This window comes from Malaclemys terrapin, chromosome 13 (genome assembly GCF_027887155.1).
Source record: "Malaclemys terrapin pileata isolate rMalTer1 chromosome 13, rMalTer1.hap1, whole genome shotgun sequence".
Lineage (NCBI taxonomy): Eukaryota > Metazoa > Chordata > Testudines > Emydidae > Malaclemys > Malaclemys terrapin.
This window is the reverse complement of record NC_071517.1, coordinates 28,592,786-28,608,900: the sequence shown is the minus strand read 5'-3', so window position 1 is coordinate 28,608,900 and position 16,115 is coordinate 28,592,786. Positions and strand designations below refer to the sequence as shown.

Here is a 16,115-nt window from a genome sequence, read left to right as displayed (position 1 = left end):
ACACTGGCGCCGCAGCGCTGCAGCGGTGGTGCAATACTCACTATTTCTCTCGGAGAGGTGGAGTACATGCAGCGCTGCAACCACGGAGATACAGCGCTGCAAATGCCTTGCCAGTGTGGACAGGGAGTGAGTTACAGCACTAGGGGCAGCTTTACAGCACTGTAACTTGCAAGTGTAGCCAAGGACCCAGTCTCCATTCTTAGGTTTCATTTCCCTGCTGGCCCTGATGTCATAGACGGATTAGGACAAACAGTCCCCTTGATTTGGATGGAAAAACATCCCCCTACACACCCCTCTCAATCCTCAAAATGAAACCTCCCAAATCGTTTCTGTCTCTACAGGAAAAAATTCAGGCCTATTTGAAGACTCTGAGTGAAGAGAGAGAAAAACTGCTGGGATTTAAAGTGACTGGAGAGGATAAAATCCAGGAGTATCTGGTAGGTGCTTGTTGTTATTGACCTGTGGAGAGTTGTGGTGAGAGGTTTGTTTATGGGCCGATTCCTCTAGGCCCTTGGTGAATGTGGGCATGTGTGTTTTTCTCTGTGATCCTAGATTTTCTGTGTTTGATTCATGTGCAGAATCTAAGCTTTCATTTCAGTTAATGAGTGAATTTCTAGCCCTTGTGGTTTTCACTGTGTCTGTGTCATGTTTTTCATTGCTGAATTATTTGATTCTTTTTTTTCTCTCTGGCCTCTCTGTCAGTGTAATGCTGAGTGCTGCCTCCTGCTGCTCTGGAGCTCCATTGTCAGAGGCCATGGATAACACAATGTCCTAATCATGTCAGAGATGAAAACATCCCTTTCCAGAGACATTGGGGCAAAATGACCAAGGTGTGAGAGAATCCTCTCTCAAGTAATCACAGGGTAGAATCAAGTGTCAGAAATCGTAGGGTTTACAAAGAAGTTCTCCCTCCTGCACACTCAGCATTCCATATAGGATGACCAGACAGCAAATGTGAAAAATCGGGACAGGGGTGGGGGATAATAGGAGCCTATATAAGAAAAAGACCCCAAAATCGGGACTTTCCCTATAAAATTGGGACATCTGGTCACCCTGACTCTATGAAAGTTCTCTACACTACCTCCAAGTTCTTGACCAGCCCTTTCCCTGTTGTTTTACAGAAACAGATAGAAAAGGAGAGGCAGAAAATTGTGTCTGAATTTCAGCAACTGCTGCAGTTCCTGGAGGAACAAGAGCGACTCCTGCTGGCCCAGCTGGAAAAGCTGGACAAGGAGATTGTGAAGATACAGAATGAAAATATAACCAAACTCTCTGAGGAGATTTCCCGTCTCAGTGAGCTGATCAGTGAGATGGAGGGGAAGTATCAGAAGCCAGCGAGAGAATTCCTGCAGGTGAGACTGAGTTAGAAATAATCCAGATCCCAACACAGGAACAGGACATCTCCTAAAACATGGGCACTGGGGTCCAGCAGTTAGAGATCACAGTGTAACTCAGTGTGTGCATTGCTGAAATGTGAATTCCTATTGTTCTTTGCAGAGTCACAGACACATTGATATAGCTCAGTGGTTTGAGCACTGGCCTGCTAAACCCAGGGTTGTGAGTTCAATCCTTGAGGGGGCCACTCGGGGATCTGGGGCAAAATCAGTACTTGGTCCTGCTAGTGAAGGCAGGGGGCTGGACTCAATGACCTTTCAAGGTCCCTTCCAGTTCTAGGAGATGGGATATCTCCATTAATTAAATTAAATTAAATTAGAGATAGAAAAGCCCCATTAGCTCAGAGAATCCATGGCCCTGGGTCCAGGGCAGGGACTCTTTTCCCCATACTTGCAAAATCCCTTCCTTGGAATTCAAAGTGTGTGTGTCATGTGGGACTTAAATTCTCTCTCTCTCTCTCCCTCCTCCTCCCCCACCCCCCAGGATTTCAGAAGCACGTTGAGCAGGTACGTGGCTCTCTCTCATTCCCCTTCACAATGCTGGGAAAGAGCTGGGAGACGATGTTAGCACCACATCTCCCTAGGGCTCTACAGCAAAATGTGGGGGGAAGGTTGCATTTTTGGATACAAATCTCTCTGATCAACCTCATCCCGAGGTTCTCACCCTTTTACAGAACACTCTGGAATTATCTATTGAATGGTAAAGATTAATCTAAAGTATTTCTTAGAGATGTTACATCCCTGGGGGACTGGCTGCCTCAGGATAGTGGAGATGGAATATGAGTCTTTTAACTGCTGGGGCACTGGTTACTCTTCAGCCCAGGTCAGCAGTGACCCAGAGTCTTTCCCACCTGAAGTTTGGAGACCCGTGTGGAATAAGATGGGGAGGTTGGGAATTGGTGTCTCACTGTAATTCCTAGTGGACAGATTTCTACAACACTTCACATGGAAACTTTGTGTCCATCAGAGCATGGAGGCCAAGGAGTGAATGGGCCATAGAGACTCAATTCCTCTTTAATCCCCAGACCTAGCCTCCCCAGGCTAGGGCTTAAGAATATTAATGTGACCTTTGAGGGAAGGTTGCACAGCCATAAACTCTCTTGTGCCTGCTCTGAGGCTGGGAGGAGTAGAGAAATTCTAACTCCAGACATGGATGCCATAACCAGGAGGGATGCAGGGGAACCTTGCCCCCCCACACACACTTTTAAAAGTGGGAGGGCAATGCCTGCTCACTTTTTAACATGGGCATAGTTTGGAGGTCAGAGGGTCATGTTGCCCCCCACCAAACTGCAAGCCTCGGGCAGGCAAGGAGCAATGCCAGCAGGAGCTGCATTTCCCAGTGGGGTGATCACCTGGACTCCCATCCAGGGCATGTGGAAGTTCTGAGGTGCCCACAATGGCCCAGGCTCCCTGTGCAATTTTTACCGCAGTCCAACTCTGGCTTGTGGCCTGGCCAGGGGGAGGGGCCTCTGGGGGCAAGAGGAGGAGCAGAGGCCACAGAGAGGTGCAGGCCCTTGTGGCCCCTGACTTCTACTGAGGTTCCAGCACTGTTGGCTCCAGGCCCATTAGAGCAGCAACTCACTAGCAAGAACTTACAATGAGTCACTAAATGAAATATAACCATGTTAAACTCTTTCTGTCCAGGTGTGAGAAGGGGAAGTTCCAGCAACCACTAGAGATTACTCCTGAACTGGAAAAGAGACTCAGTGATTACTCCCAGAAAACTATGGCTCTAATGGAGACTCTGAGGAAGTTCAAAGGTACCTAGAAGGGATCTAGGAGGGGAAATCAGGATAAGCCTCTGGGACTGTGGGAGAATGGCTTTGGCCTATTGGTTCATAATTATATTATGCATGGATTTAATTGTTGGGTGAGAAGGCCACACATGGGGTGCAAGAGACTCAGGTTGAATAATTCATAGTTTTATTTGTACCAAAAGCATGCCTTGCCATTACAATTACAGTTACAGTTAAAGTAAGAAATGTCAGATGTACAGAATAAAGTACAGGCCAGTTACCATCTCCTGGGGCATGGGTAGGTCACGGTGCATTTCTTCTATGAAGCTCCGACAACCCCTTACAATGTCTGACATATTATACACATCCAAATTATATATTTGTTAGTTCTCTTCCAATCATGTTTGAGTGCTATGAATATTAAGTATCTTATATAGCTCATACAATACACATATATGAACTTTTAAATTGGCTATCCAAGCTCTTTTCATGTTATTATTCTCTTTCTTGGTTGGTTTATTACCACTGATTATGCATAGGTCACATTGACCATTACCTCCACAGTACATTTTGGGTGTCTGTTGTCTTTAAGCACATTGTGTGGTCAAAACATCTCTTCGTCCCACAGAGCAATTTATCTGAATTGCAACATCACTAAATAACAAGGTCACTTAAGGCAATATTTCCTGTATGTCAAGCAAACTGCTAAGTAAGCCAAAGCCAAGTCAGTCGGCATAAATGCACAATCTTGTGTTCTCCAAACTTATGCATAAGAAATGCCCCTTGTACCAACTCTTAATACTTACTCTAATAAGTAGTGGGAAAGCAGACAAATTGAGCTGATGTAATAGGGGCCCAGGTGTCAGGGTGTCTCACATTAATTAATGACTTAACAACAGTATGAACATTAAGGCCCAAATTTAGCAAAATGGACTAATTTGGGGCACCTGAGTTTCTCTCCGAACTAGAGAGCTGCAGGGCAGGCAGGGCTGGCTCCAGCATTTCTGCCGTCCCAAACAAAACAAAAAACAAAACAAAAAAGCCGCGATCGATGGCGGCAATTCAGCAGCAGGTCCTTCGCTCCTAGAGGGAGTGAGGGACCTGCCGCCTCCGAATTGCCGCAGGTGCCGCCCCTCTCCCTTGGCCACCCCAAGCACCTGCTTGTTAAGCTAGTGCCTGGAACCAGCCCTGAGGGCAGATGCTCCAGAGCTATTTAGCATCCACAGCTGCAGGTGGAGTCAGTGGGAGCTGCAGGTGCCCAACACCTCTGAGAACCAGGCCCTCGGGCCTAAAGGTCAGCACTCAAAATTTAGATCCTAAATTAATGGCCATTTTTAAAATCTGGACCTGGTCCCTCTCTGTGCTGTGGTCCCGTATGGCAGCTAGTCTGGGCCACATGGGCTGTAGGCAAGGAGAAAGCCCCTCCCACTCCAGAGGAATCCTCTTGTGTCTCCTCCACAGCAGCTGCAGGCACAAGGCATGTTCCTGAGAGGGCTGAGAATGGGGTGGGGTTAGTGAGGGGGGCAGGGATAGAGGGAGGGGGGCAGCGTAAAGCTGGGCCTCTGACACTCTGCACACTGGCCAAGAGACACAGGGGCCATTGTCATAGGGATGTAACTCTGGCTGGCTTCAGAACTTCCTCAGCCTGTGCCAAGGTCTGCACCGGCCCCTGCAGCCACTGAACAGCAGAGTCACAAATTGCCTCCCCTCTCTCCTTTTGCCCATACAGGGGTGAATCTGGCCCATTTCGCCAACCTTCCCCCTGCCTCGATTTCTACATAGATAAAATTATTTTATGATTATTCATATTTCTGCCTATGGAGGCAGAACATCCTGTTAGTGTCAAAGGGACCAAAGTGGGTGAAAAGTTACTTTTATGCCAAAGTCTTTGTATGACCTGGGTCTAGATTATGAGAAAATGAAGTAAGTGAATGAGATAAACCTACTGGGGTCTGGAGGGTGGGAGGGGATGAAGAGGGAAACGTAAATCTCACTTACAGATTGTATGTCATTGTGAGACTTCATGGCTGTTGATTCCATTGCTGTGAGATGCCTGAATGAGAGAGGAAATAGAATGCTTCAGATTAGTTTATATTAAATACCTGAGTGTGTCTCTGGGCCTCTCTGTCTATTTCTCTGTCATAATTAAAACACAGTTCTATGAGTTTAGAGTAGGGATGCTGCCATAAATATGAAAGCCTGAAATCTTGTCTCTTTTATCCTTTCCCCTTCCAGCCACTCTGCCATCTCCACTGGAGACAAAAAGAGGGGAATCCCTGGGATCATGCGGACTGGGTGAGTGTGACATTGTATACCTTGGGGCAGTGCCCTATAACCCCCATATGCCTCATTTATATATAATTGTGATATTGCATATAAAGCATGCCGTGTGAGGTATAAGGGGAAAGGTTATGATCTACTGAAAGTCATTGTTCTATCTAAATATGTATATCATTAATGCATATGAAGTTATGAGAATGTGTTGTATGGTTGTCACTAAAATATGCTGTGAGTTTGGGAAATGCCCAGATACTAGCTCTCAAGAGATAATGACAAGGGAGATAAGCAATGCCCAGGTGGGTGCTGAACAGACATCACCAGTCATTGTCCAGCAGAGGAGTTACAATTCAATGACTCACTCACAGGAGACACATTGGGGTATTTCTTCACCTTGTGACTCAGCAATGCCCACCAGACATGCCTGGACTTGTGTTCTCCAACCACATGGACTAAGGGTATAAAACAGAACACAGGGGGCCCTATGTTTGGCCTGTTCTCCTGCCCCCACTGGCAAGCAACAAGGACACTTAGAAGCCTGAAGACTCCAACAGAGGTCCAGGTTTCAAGGGTGAAACCTGTTTACTATTAACTGCACTATCCAGTGGGGTGAGAAAAACTGCTTAAATAGATGTTGTCCAGTCTAATAGGGTGAAGAGTTTAGACTGTGTGCTTATATTTTCTTTTCTTTTGGTAACCACTCTGACTTTTTGGCCTATCACTTATAATCACTTAAAATCTATCTTTTGTAGTCAGTAAATTTGTTTAACTGTTTATCTTTTCCTGTGAGTTTGCCTGAAGTGTTTGCTAAATCTGCTCAGGTTTACAAAGGCTGATGTATAGTCCCTTTCCATTGATGAATTGGTGAACCAATTAATAAACTTGCACTGCTCATCTTGAGCAGTGCAAGATGGTATATTCCTGAGGTGCAAGGCTGGTAGCTGGCGGGATTCAGCTGGTGCCTTTCTCTGTGTGATTCACGAGTGGCTCTGGGAGCATTCATGCAATCTAGCTGGGTGTGGGGCTCCACATGAAGTTCTGCTGAGTGATAACAGTGCCCAGAGGGGTTTGCTGCTTGTCACTAGCAAAGCATCATGAGAGATAGCCCAGGCTGGAGAGTTAAGGAGGCACAGCAGTCCCATAGACCCAGGCTACACCCAGGGGATCCCGTCACAGTGAGATTGTACGTGGAGATTGTCTTTAAATTTTGAGAAAATTCCAATGAAAGCATCTTCATGAGATTGTAGGTAAAGTTAACAACCAAACCAACAGCGACCATGACACACACAGCCCTAAAAATACACACATTAAACAGTGAGGCGATCCCAAGCTGAAGTCACACAAACAATCCTGACACCGGCCTTGGTGCTGAGTTCATGCCCATGCTAATGAACATAAACACTCCCACTGAGCAGCACTTAAACAGAGCTCTCTGCCCTAAGAGCTGACACATCCCCTGCTTTACCCCGGTGGAGGGTGTCTCCCCATCGCTCTTCTCCAATATCCTATCTTCCCTTTGGTCAGGGCTGGGCTCTCCCATATTTAGAGCTGCTCACTACTTATAGACTCATAGACTCATAGAATTTAAGGTCAGAAGGGACCACTATGATCATCCGGTCTGACCCCCTGCATGCCGCAGGCCACAAAACTGTCCCCACCCCTTCCCTTGACTCTGCTGTTGAAGTCCCCAAATCCTGTGTTTTAGTGACTTCAATTGGCAGAGAACCCTCCTGCTAGTGATCCCTGCCCCATGCTGCAGAGGAAGGCGAAAAACCTCCAGGGCCTCAGCCAATCTACCCCGGAGGAAAACTCCCCCCCGACCCCAAACATGGCGATCAGTAAATCCCCGAGCATATAGGCAAGAGTCTCCAGCCTGACCCTTGTTAGCCATTTGTGACGAACTGGGACTGTTCTTACTGTGGTCTGTGAATGCTGACAGGGGAGTGTGGCTAGGATAGTCTGCATTGGGGATGGGAGTCTGCCCGAAGGCGAATACCTGAGCGTGTAACATGAGAACCCAGGAAGGGGTTGGAGGCCAGGTGACACCTTGGCCCGGGAAACTGAACAAAGGCTGTGGGAGGGGTGGCTGAAGGCAGAGTGCTGGAAGCGGGCTGGAGAGATGGCTGGGAGGCCGAGATGGCTCTGACCCCCCCCCCAAAGGGGGGTGGGCTGGGATGCCCTGGGACCCCAAGCTGGACCTAACTGAGGGGGGCCCTGTTGTCTGTGCCTGCAAGACCTGTCTTGGACTGTATTCCTGTCATCCAAATAAACCTTCTGCTCTACTGGCTGGCTGAGAGTCATGGTGAATCGCAGGAAGCCGGGGGTGCAGGGCCCTGAGTCCCCCAATACTCCGTGACAACTGGTAGCAGTGGTGGGATCTACTGCACCCCGTGGACGGCGCTTCCTGCAGTAAGTGACTGGGGAGCAGTAAAACGAAGGGGGATTGACGGGGAGCAGGCGTGCTGAAGAGTGAGAGAGAGACGGTTATTACCCCTGGGAGTGTGTGACCAGCGAGAAGGACTTTTGCGGTAACAGGGTCCCCCGGGGGGATCGCAGTGAGTGGTCCCAGGGGCGGAGGAGACTGCAGCTCGACCCTGGCAGAGAGGTGGTGACCTCGAGAAGGGCTGGCACACTAGGGGTCCCCCTGGGAACTGTGGGGAGCTGTGAGCACACAGGCCGGTGAGTGGCCAGCAGGAAGATGTATGCCAAGCGGCTTAAGAGCGACCTGGTGGAGCTGTGCAAGCAGAGGGGGCTGCGCATTGGGAGGCTCACCAAAGAACAGCTCATTGCCCGGCTGGAGGCGGAAGATCGCGCGAATGAACTGATCCCTGTGTCTCAGGGAAGCAGCCTGGCAAATGCAGCACAGGCACCAGTGTCTGTCCCAGCTGGGAGTGGTCAGCCGGCTGCTGAGGGCTGCCCGAGACCCCTCCTTCCTATGCCTAGGGGAAGGGTGGGGAGGAGCCCAGCAAATACCGAGGGCGCCGTGACCCCCCCGGCCAGCAGGGGATCCTCCCGGCGAAGCTCGCCGGCCAGCAGAGGATCCTCCCGGCGACGTTCGGCATCCGTGGAGCGGAATTGGCTGGAATGGGAGAAAGAGCTAAAACTGAGAGAGCTGGAGGATCGTGAACAACAGAGACAGCATGAACGGGAGGAGAAAGAGAAATTGAGGCAGCATGAACGGGAGGAGAATGAGAGACAGAGACAGCATGAAGAGAGACAGCGTCAGCATGAACTGGAACTGGCGAGACTGAGGGGCAGCGAACCCCCGGCTGCGGTAAGTGAGGGGGGACCCAGGACTGCACGGAGCTTTGATAAGTGCATCCTGGCCCCACACAAGGAGGGGGAGGACATGGATGACTTCCTGGAGGCCTTTGAGACGGCCTGCGAGCTGCACCGGGTTGATCCTGCGGACAGACTCCGGGTCCTTACCCCCTTACTGGACCCCAAAGCCGTGGCATTGTACCGCCAACTGGAAGAGGCAGAGAAAGGGGACTACGAACTATTCAAAAAGGCCCTGCTACATGAGTTTGGGCTGACTCCTGAGATGTACCGGGAAAGGTTCCGGAGTCAGGATAAAACCCCTGAGATCTCATATCTGCAACTAGCCGTCCGCATGGAAGGATACGCCAGCAAGTGGGCTGATGGGGCCCAGACGAAGGAGGACCTGGTCAAACTGCTGGTACTGGAGCAACTGTATGAGCGGTGCCCATCTGACCTGAGGCTGTGGTTGGTGGACAGAAAGCCAGAGAACCCGCGACATGCAGGCCGGCTGGCCGATGAGTTTGTAAAGAGCCGGTCAGGAGATAACAGGGAGGAGTCCCAAAGGAACAGTCCCACCACAACGCAGAGAGAGAGTCACCATGGGACCTCCCCGTGGGAAAATACAGAAAAAACCCATCAAAGGGGAACATCCGGCGTCAGGACCATCCGACCCACTCGGGGGGACCCATGGGACATGGGCTGCTACCACTGTGGCCAAAAAGGCCACATACGGGCCCAGTGCCCCAGGCTCGGGGACAGACTGAGCAGACCGAACCCACGGAGGGTTGACTGGGTAGAGACCCAGCCCGGCGAGAGGCAGCATTCCCAGGGAAGGGGGGCTGGCAGAGTACCACCTGCTAAGGAGGGGGGAGAGCTCCAGGCCAGCTCCTCTAGGGGGCTGGATGCTCCAGACTCAGGGTTTTTGGTTTATACGGTGGGCGCGGGGCTGTCCCTCCGGAGAGAGTACCTTGTTCCCCTGGAGGTGGATGGGAGGAAGGTCAATGGATACTGGGATACGGGCGCAGAGGTGACGCTGGCCCGGCCCGAGGTGGTGGCCCCAGATCAGGTGGTGCCCAACACCTACCTGACCCTGACGGGGGTGGGCGGAACACCAGTCAAAGTGCCCGTGGCAAGGGTACACCTGAAGTGGGGGGCCAAGGAGGGCCCCAAGGATGTGGGGGTACACCCGTATTTGCCCACTGAGGTATTGATGGGGGGGGACCTGGAGAACTGGCCAAGCAACCCTCCAAAGGGAACTGGTTGTGACCCGCAGTCAGAGCCGACGAGGGGCACTGCGCCCTGGCCTTGGGGGTGGTGCCTTGCCTGAGGCGCAGGACCCTAACCTGGTGGGGAGGGAACGCCCAGGGACACGGCTCAGGGAGGCTGCAGCTTCAGACCCAGCCGGCGAGAAAGAGCAGGTGGCCATCCCTGTCCCAGCTGCTGAGTTCCAGGCCGAGTTGCAGAGAGATCCCTCCTTGCGGAAGATAAGGGACCTGGCCGACCTCAATGCGGTACAGACCATGGGACGAGGTGGCCAGAAAAGGTTCCTGTGGGAGAAGGGGTTCCTGTACCGAGAATGGGCTCCCCCATGGAAAATGGAGTCAGGGGGGATCAGGAGGCAGCTGGTGGTACCCCAGAAGTATCGCCGCCAGCTGCTGTGCCGGGCCCATGACATTCCTCTCTCAGGGCACCAGGGAACCTGGCGTACCCAGCAGAGGCTGCTACGGAGCTTTTACTGGCCTGGGGTCTTTGTTACTGTCCGACAGTACTGCGGATCCTGTGACCCCTGTCAGAGGGGGAGGAAGGCCTGGGACAAGGGGAAAACAGCTTTAGGACCCTTGCCCAGCATAAAGGATCCTTTCCAGAGGGTGGCCAAGGTTAAAAGGGCGGCTCTAAACCAAGAGAGCCCAAAGCACAGACCTTCAAACTGGAGCGCTGGGAGAAGACCACAGCCCAGTTGGAACCCCAGAGGTATGGGGGTGGGAAAAGGGCACAGGCCGCATAAACCTTCCCACATGCGAACTGCGAGGGCCATCAAGCACCCCCGACCAAGGGGGGGGCGTGAAACTGGAGGGGCCTGGTGTAATTCTCACCAAGGAATGGGAGGGATGCGGGGGCATCCATGGGAACGGGGGTAGGTTCGAACTTCCCCGGGTCACTGGTTAAAGTGACCCTGCTCAGTTCGGTCTCGAAGGGGGGAGATGTGACGAACTGGGCCTGTTCTTACTGTGGTCTGTGAATGCTGACAGGGGAGTGTGGCTAGGATAGTCTGCATTGGGGATGGGAGTCTGCCCAAAGGCGAATACCTGAGCGTGTAACATGAGAACCCAGGAAGGGGTTGGAGGCCAGGTGACACCTTGGCCCGGGAAACTGAACAAAGGCTGTGGGAGGGGTGGCTGAAGGCAGAGTGCTGGAAGCGGGCTGGAGAGATGGCTGGGAGGCCGAGATGGCTCTGACCCCCCCCCCCAAAGGGGAGTGGGCTGGGATGCCCTGGGACCCCAAGCTGGACCTAACTGAGGGGGGCCCTGTTGTCTGTGCCTGCAAGACCTGTCTTGGACTGTATTCCTGTCATCCAAATAAACCTTCTGCTCTACTGGCTGGCTGAGAGTCATGGTGAATCGCAGGCAGCCGGGGGTGCAGGGCCCTGAGTCCCCCAACACTCCGTGACACCATTATACTATTTACCTGCCATTGCTCGGTATTCCTTAATTCCTGGATTGGGGAGATGCTCTCCTGCTGATGCCCCCCCTCCCAACTTCCTCTCTGGGCTGTAGATGGGGCTTCCCCACCCAATGCTTTCTCCTACTCTCTGATCTTAAGTTGCTCTTCCCCCATGCTGCATCTTCCTCTCTATTCCCTAGCCTGGGAGTGGAGGATGCATTTAGGAAGCTTCCCTCTGGGGTTTAAAGCTGGTACCTGCCTCCTCCACTCCCTCCTCATGAAAAGCTTCTTTGCTGTTTCTCTGCCACTGGGAATGGAGCAGACCCATTGAGGCTCAAGTGAAGACTGCAAACAAATGAGAAACTAACACAGTGTCTCTCATTGCACAGAGTGAGGAACTGCAGTGAAACCTCTGCTCAGTCTCAGGTGCCCAGCCTAAACAGGGCTGCTGGGGTGTGTGAAAAATGGTCCCAGCCTCCCCTAGGGCTGAGATCTGCTCCTAATACTCTGATTCTCTCTCTCTCTCAGTGAATGTGACTCTGGATCCAGACACAGCTCATCCTGAACTCGTCCTGTCGGAGGATCAGAAAAGTGTGAGATGGGGACACACACGGCAGGATCTGCCCAACAATCCTGAGAGATTTGACTCTGAGCTCTGTCTGCTGGGATGTGAGGGATTCACCTCGGGGAGACATTGCTGGGAGGTGGAGGTGAAAGTGCAGGGTGGGGGACACTGGGCTGTGGGGGTGGCCAGAGAGTCTGTGAGGAGGAAGGGATGGATCCATCTTAACCCTAAGGAAGGGATCTGGGCTGTAGAGTGGTGTTGGGGTCAGTACCAGGCTCTCACATCCCCTGTGACCCCCCTGCCCATGCGCCGGGGCCCCAGCAGGATCCAGGTTTGTCTGGACTGTGAACGGGGGCAGGTTACATTTTTCAATGCTGGTGATGAGGCCCTGATCTTCACTTTCCTGCTGGCCTCTGTCCCTGGGGAGAGAACCCACCCCTGGCTGTGGGTGGGGGGATCCCAGCTCAGACTGTGTCCCTGAGACACAGGGGGTGGTGGGAATATCCCACTGGGGACCCCGAAATCAGCCTCTCTAGGCTGAGGTTTCCTAGTGTCTTTGACTCTGGATGATGCCTGTCTTCCTACAAACTTTGTACTCTGCAGTCTCTATGACACTGCAGGCTCTGTGGAGTCTCTGGACTGCCAACCATAGACAGCAGGGAGCGATGGAGCTAGAGAAGCCAACTTCATTGCCCCAAGGATTTTGTAGCCTGTTTGCCACTGTTCTGCATGGACCAGGATGACTCTGCCCATACAGGCTCAGACAGTGTCATTGATAAATGGGCAGGGGGATGGGTAAATAAGAATGAAAAAATGGGCTTCTCTAGCTTCTGTCATTCCACTCTCTGTGACCCTGGAGGAATCCCATCTACCCAGCCCCTGGCTCCTCATCTCTATGACCCCTGGAAGCTCCTCCCCCATCCCTCCCCGCAGCACCAGGGATGGGAGTGGGAGGAGAGTGAAGAACCCCTGGAGCTGCAGGAGGAGCAGAGGGGCTCTGAGGAGCAGATGTGGGGGCTGGGCAAAATTAATAACCAGGCTTGGGACAGGAAGATGTGAAGGTGGCAGGGACACAGAATTGATTAATTAGCATTTGGGGCATTGGAGAGAAGCTGGAAGCTCCACAGAAGCAGGGAGCGTTTTGTACAAATCTGTGTCATTAGATCTCAGTGGGGTCTCCCAGCCAGAGTTCCTGCTTCAGGGGCCAAAGTCACCTTCCCCTGGAAAGCTGGGAGGGTTGGCACCACTGTAATTGTCAAAGCCCCAGGGGATGGGCAGGCAGTGGACAAAAACCACAAGATAAACCAGGATACATTTATATAACTTATTTTTGAAATCTCATGTTTTGGGGGCCAATTTCATGCCTTTCGGTTCTGAATCATGATTTTTAACTTCTGGGGTTGGCAACACTGCGAGAGCTAGTAGGAGAAGGTGAGTTGAACCAGAAGGAACAGAAAAAATAAAAGGAAAACAAAATATTTAGAGAGTCCTGGCAGGGCCGGCTCCACCCTTTTTGCTGCCCCAAGCAGCGAAGTGGGGGGAAAAAAAAGATAAAGCCGCAATCGGCGGCACTTCGGCGGCAACTCTATTGCACTGCTTCATTCTTCAGTGGCAATTCGGCAGCGGGTCCCTCAATCCCACTCGGAGGGTAGGACCCGCCGCCGAATTGCCGCCGAAGACCCAGACGTGTCGCCCCTTTCCATTGGCCGTCCCAAGCACCTTCTTCCTTCGCTGGTGCCTGGACCCGGCCCTGAGTCCTGGAGAAAGAGTGAAAAATAGATATGAAAACAATGAAAGAAAAACTCTCTGTGTAGGGGAAACAGCCAGAGGGGAAGAGATAAACACAGGGGGAAGAATGGAAAATATGATGGGGAATGATCTGTGACAGGGATCAGAGGAGAGTGGAAGAGACAGAGAAATAAACAGGGCAAACAAGTACTAGAAAAAATGGTGAGTAAAAATGAAAAGTATGGAAGAAAAGGGAATGCAAACAGGACAGAGATAATTATAAAACATCACTGAAAGTCAAATTGTAACTCATTAATTCCATATGCTATTTCTTTCACTTTTTTGCCATTTAGTGGCATTAAAAATTCTGTTCCCAAATTTGTGGGTCTCTTTTCCATTGTTGTGGTTATTGAAGCTGCTTCTTAGCTCCTTTCACTCTGAATGGGTATTTATAGCAAGTAAAGCATGAAAGACAATTCTGATTTGTTCCTTTTCAATTTTCCAGCTGCAATTGTTGGGAGCAGAGTCGTGTGATTTGCTTCTCTACTTGGTTGTGTCCCCCCAGCACCAACAGGGAACATATCCACGTGTCCCTATGATGAGAGCTGGGGTTTTACCATGATATGTTGTTATTCAGCTGATGTGCTGTCTGTCTCTTGTGCTGTCTATAGCCATGTAAAACAGGAATTCCTCAGCTGTGCTGTGTAGAGAGGTGGCTGAACACATGGTGCTGATGCTCCTCTTTGTTTCCAGAGGTGCTAAATTTATTCAAAGGTGGCTAAAGACACAGGAAATATGTTGTAACTGGTCAAGAAGAATTCTGTGGGGTGTTTGGGAGAGTTAACAGACACTTGGATTAGCTACACTGAGGTGAAAGCATCACTTGCCTCATCTCCCCTAGGATTCTATGATGAGATCAATGCCTCATGGACATGAGCTAAACAATGAGCTCTGAAGGGAGAAAAAGGAGACACCCCACCCTCGGCCAGGGCTATGACTTTGATTTCTCGGCGCTTCTAATTTAAATGACTGTGGCTGGGATACATGAGGGAACTTATGCGTTGCAATATTGAGTGTCACCTCACCTAATTTCTAGGTGCCTAGAAAATCACAAGCGCCCTGTGATCCATAAAGCCCCACTTAGGCACCTAGGCTCCCTATACGATGAACAGAGACAAGTAGGGGTTACTCATTTTCTAGGTGGATGTTCCAACTGCTGAGCGATGATACAGTCTGACATTGGAATTCTTCAGTCTCCCCCATTGCAGCTGGTTCACTGTGGATAAATAATGGAGTGACTGGAGCTGGGGGACTGGCCTCAGAGGCTCCCCCCTCCCTAACCACAGGACCCCAGAGTCATTCTCACTCTCTGGCCAGTGACTAGGTAAGTGTTTATCTGTAGTGGAACAGTCACTGGGCCAGATGAGGGAGAGATCATGTCTGTGTCGTGCAGTGGTTGGGGCATCCACCTAAGTGGGGGGAGACCCATGATCCAATCAATCACTCTGTAATTATTTATCCAAAGTGAAACACCTTTAACAGGAGAGGCTGAAGGATCCCAACATCAGACTACCTGTAGCTCAGTGGTTAGCGTGCCCTTCTGAGCAGTGAGAGAAACATGGCTGTAATACTTTCTCCCCCTCTGGCAGAGAGGTGGGATTGAACTGGGGTTCCCCACATTTCAGCTGAGTGCTTTAACCACTGGGCTAGAAGTTATAAGGTGAGCACTACCACCTCCTCCTCTGGACAGATGTTTGAATGGGCCCACTCTGGTAGGTGTGCTGTCAGGATCAGGCCCCACTTGCAAGATCGCCAGCTGAATGCCGATCTTCCCCCGGTCCATGAATCAATCTGGGGCTTAGGTGGGAGATCGGAACCTACATGCCTAGAATGGCTGGCAGCAGTGTGCCTGGCCAGAGGCAGAAACATGGGTGCCAGGGGAACTTTCAGCCTGAAAACAGGCACTGAATCAATTTAGGAGCCTACGGGGCTTGGAAGGAGTTTTGTGGATCACAGTGGAACCAAAATTGGGACTTAGGTATCTCAGGGTACATCTACACTACAGGGGGGAGTCGATTTAAGATACGCAAATTCAGCTACGTGAATAGCGTAGCTGAATTCGACGTATCGCAGCCGACTTACCCCGCTGTGAGGACGGCGGCAAAATCGACTTCTGCGGCTTTCTGTCGACGGCGCTTACTCCCACCTCCGCTGGTGGAGTAAGAGCGTCGATTCAGGGATCGATTGTCGCGTCCCGACGGGACGCGATAAATCGATCCCCGAGAGGTCGATTTCTACCCGCCGATTCAGGCGGGTAGTGTAGACCTAGCCTAAGTAACTTTGTGGATGGAGGCCTAGGGCATGGCAGCAGGCTGCTGGGGATCATCTAGGCCTGGGGAAGCTAATTGTGCAGGAAATAGCCAGCTCCTGCTACACAGCTGCAACTAGCAACAGAGAGTCCTGTGGCACCTTTAAGACTAACAGATGTATTGG

At 51.3% G+C, this 16,115-nt stretch overlaps 1 protein-coding gene across 1 annotated transcript; it reads left to right on the top strand.

Annotated features, from left to right (window-relative positions):
- Positions 1 to 308: 308 nt before the first annotated feature.
- Positions 309 to 12,375, top strand: LOC128848320 (tripartite motif-containing protein 15-like). The gene is made up of 6 exons (XM_054048275.1): positions 309 to 437; positions 1,122 to 1,352; positions 1,879 to 1,901; positions 3,039 to 3,154; positions 5,366 to 5,425; positions 11,858 to 12,375. The coding sequence occupies exons 1-6, from the start codon at positions 309 to 311 to the stop codon at positions 12,373 to 12,375; spliced, it is 1,077 nt and encodes a 358-aa protein (XP_053904250.1).
- Positions 12,376 to 16,115: the final 3,740 nt, after the last annotated feature.

Bases quoted from the DNA above. Each gene is read 5' to 3' on its own strand.
- LOC128848320 (XM_054048275.1), top strand. From the start codon at position 309: ATGAAACCTCCCAAATCGTTTCTGTCTCTACAGGAAAAAATTCAGGCC. The intron at 1,353-1,878 runs GTGAGACTGAGT...CCCACCCCCCAG, and splicing joins CAGCGAGAGAATTCCTGCAG to GATTTCAGAAGCACGTTGAG. The intron at 1,902-3,038 runs GTACGTGGCTCT...CTTTCTGTCCAG, and splicing joins TTCAGAAGCACGTTGAGCAG to GTGTGAGAAGGGGAAGTTCC.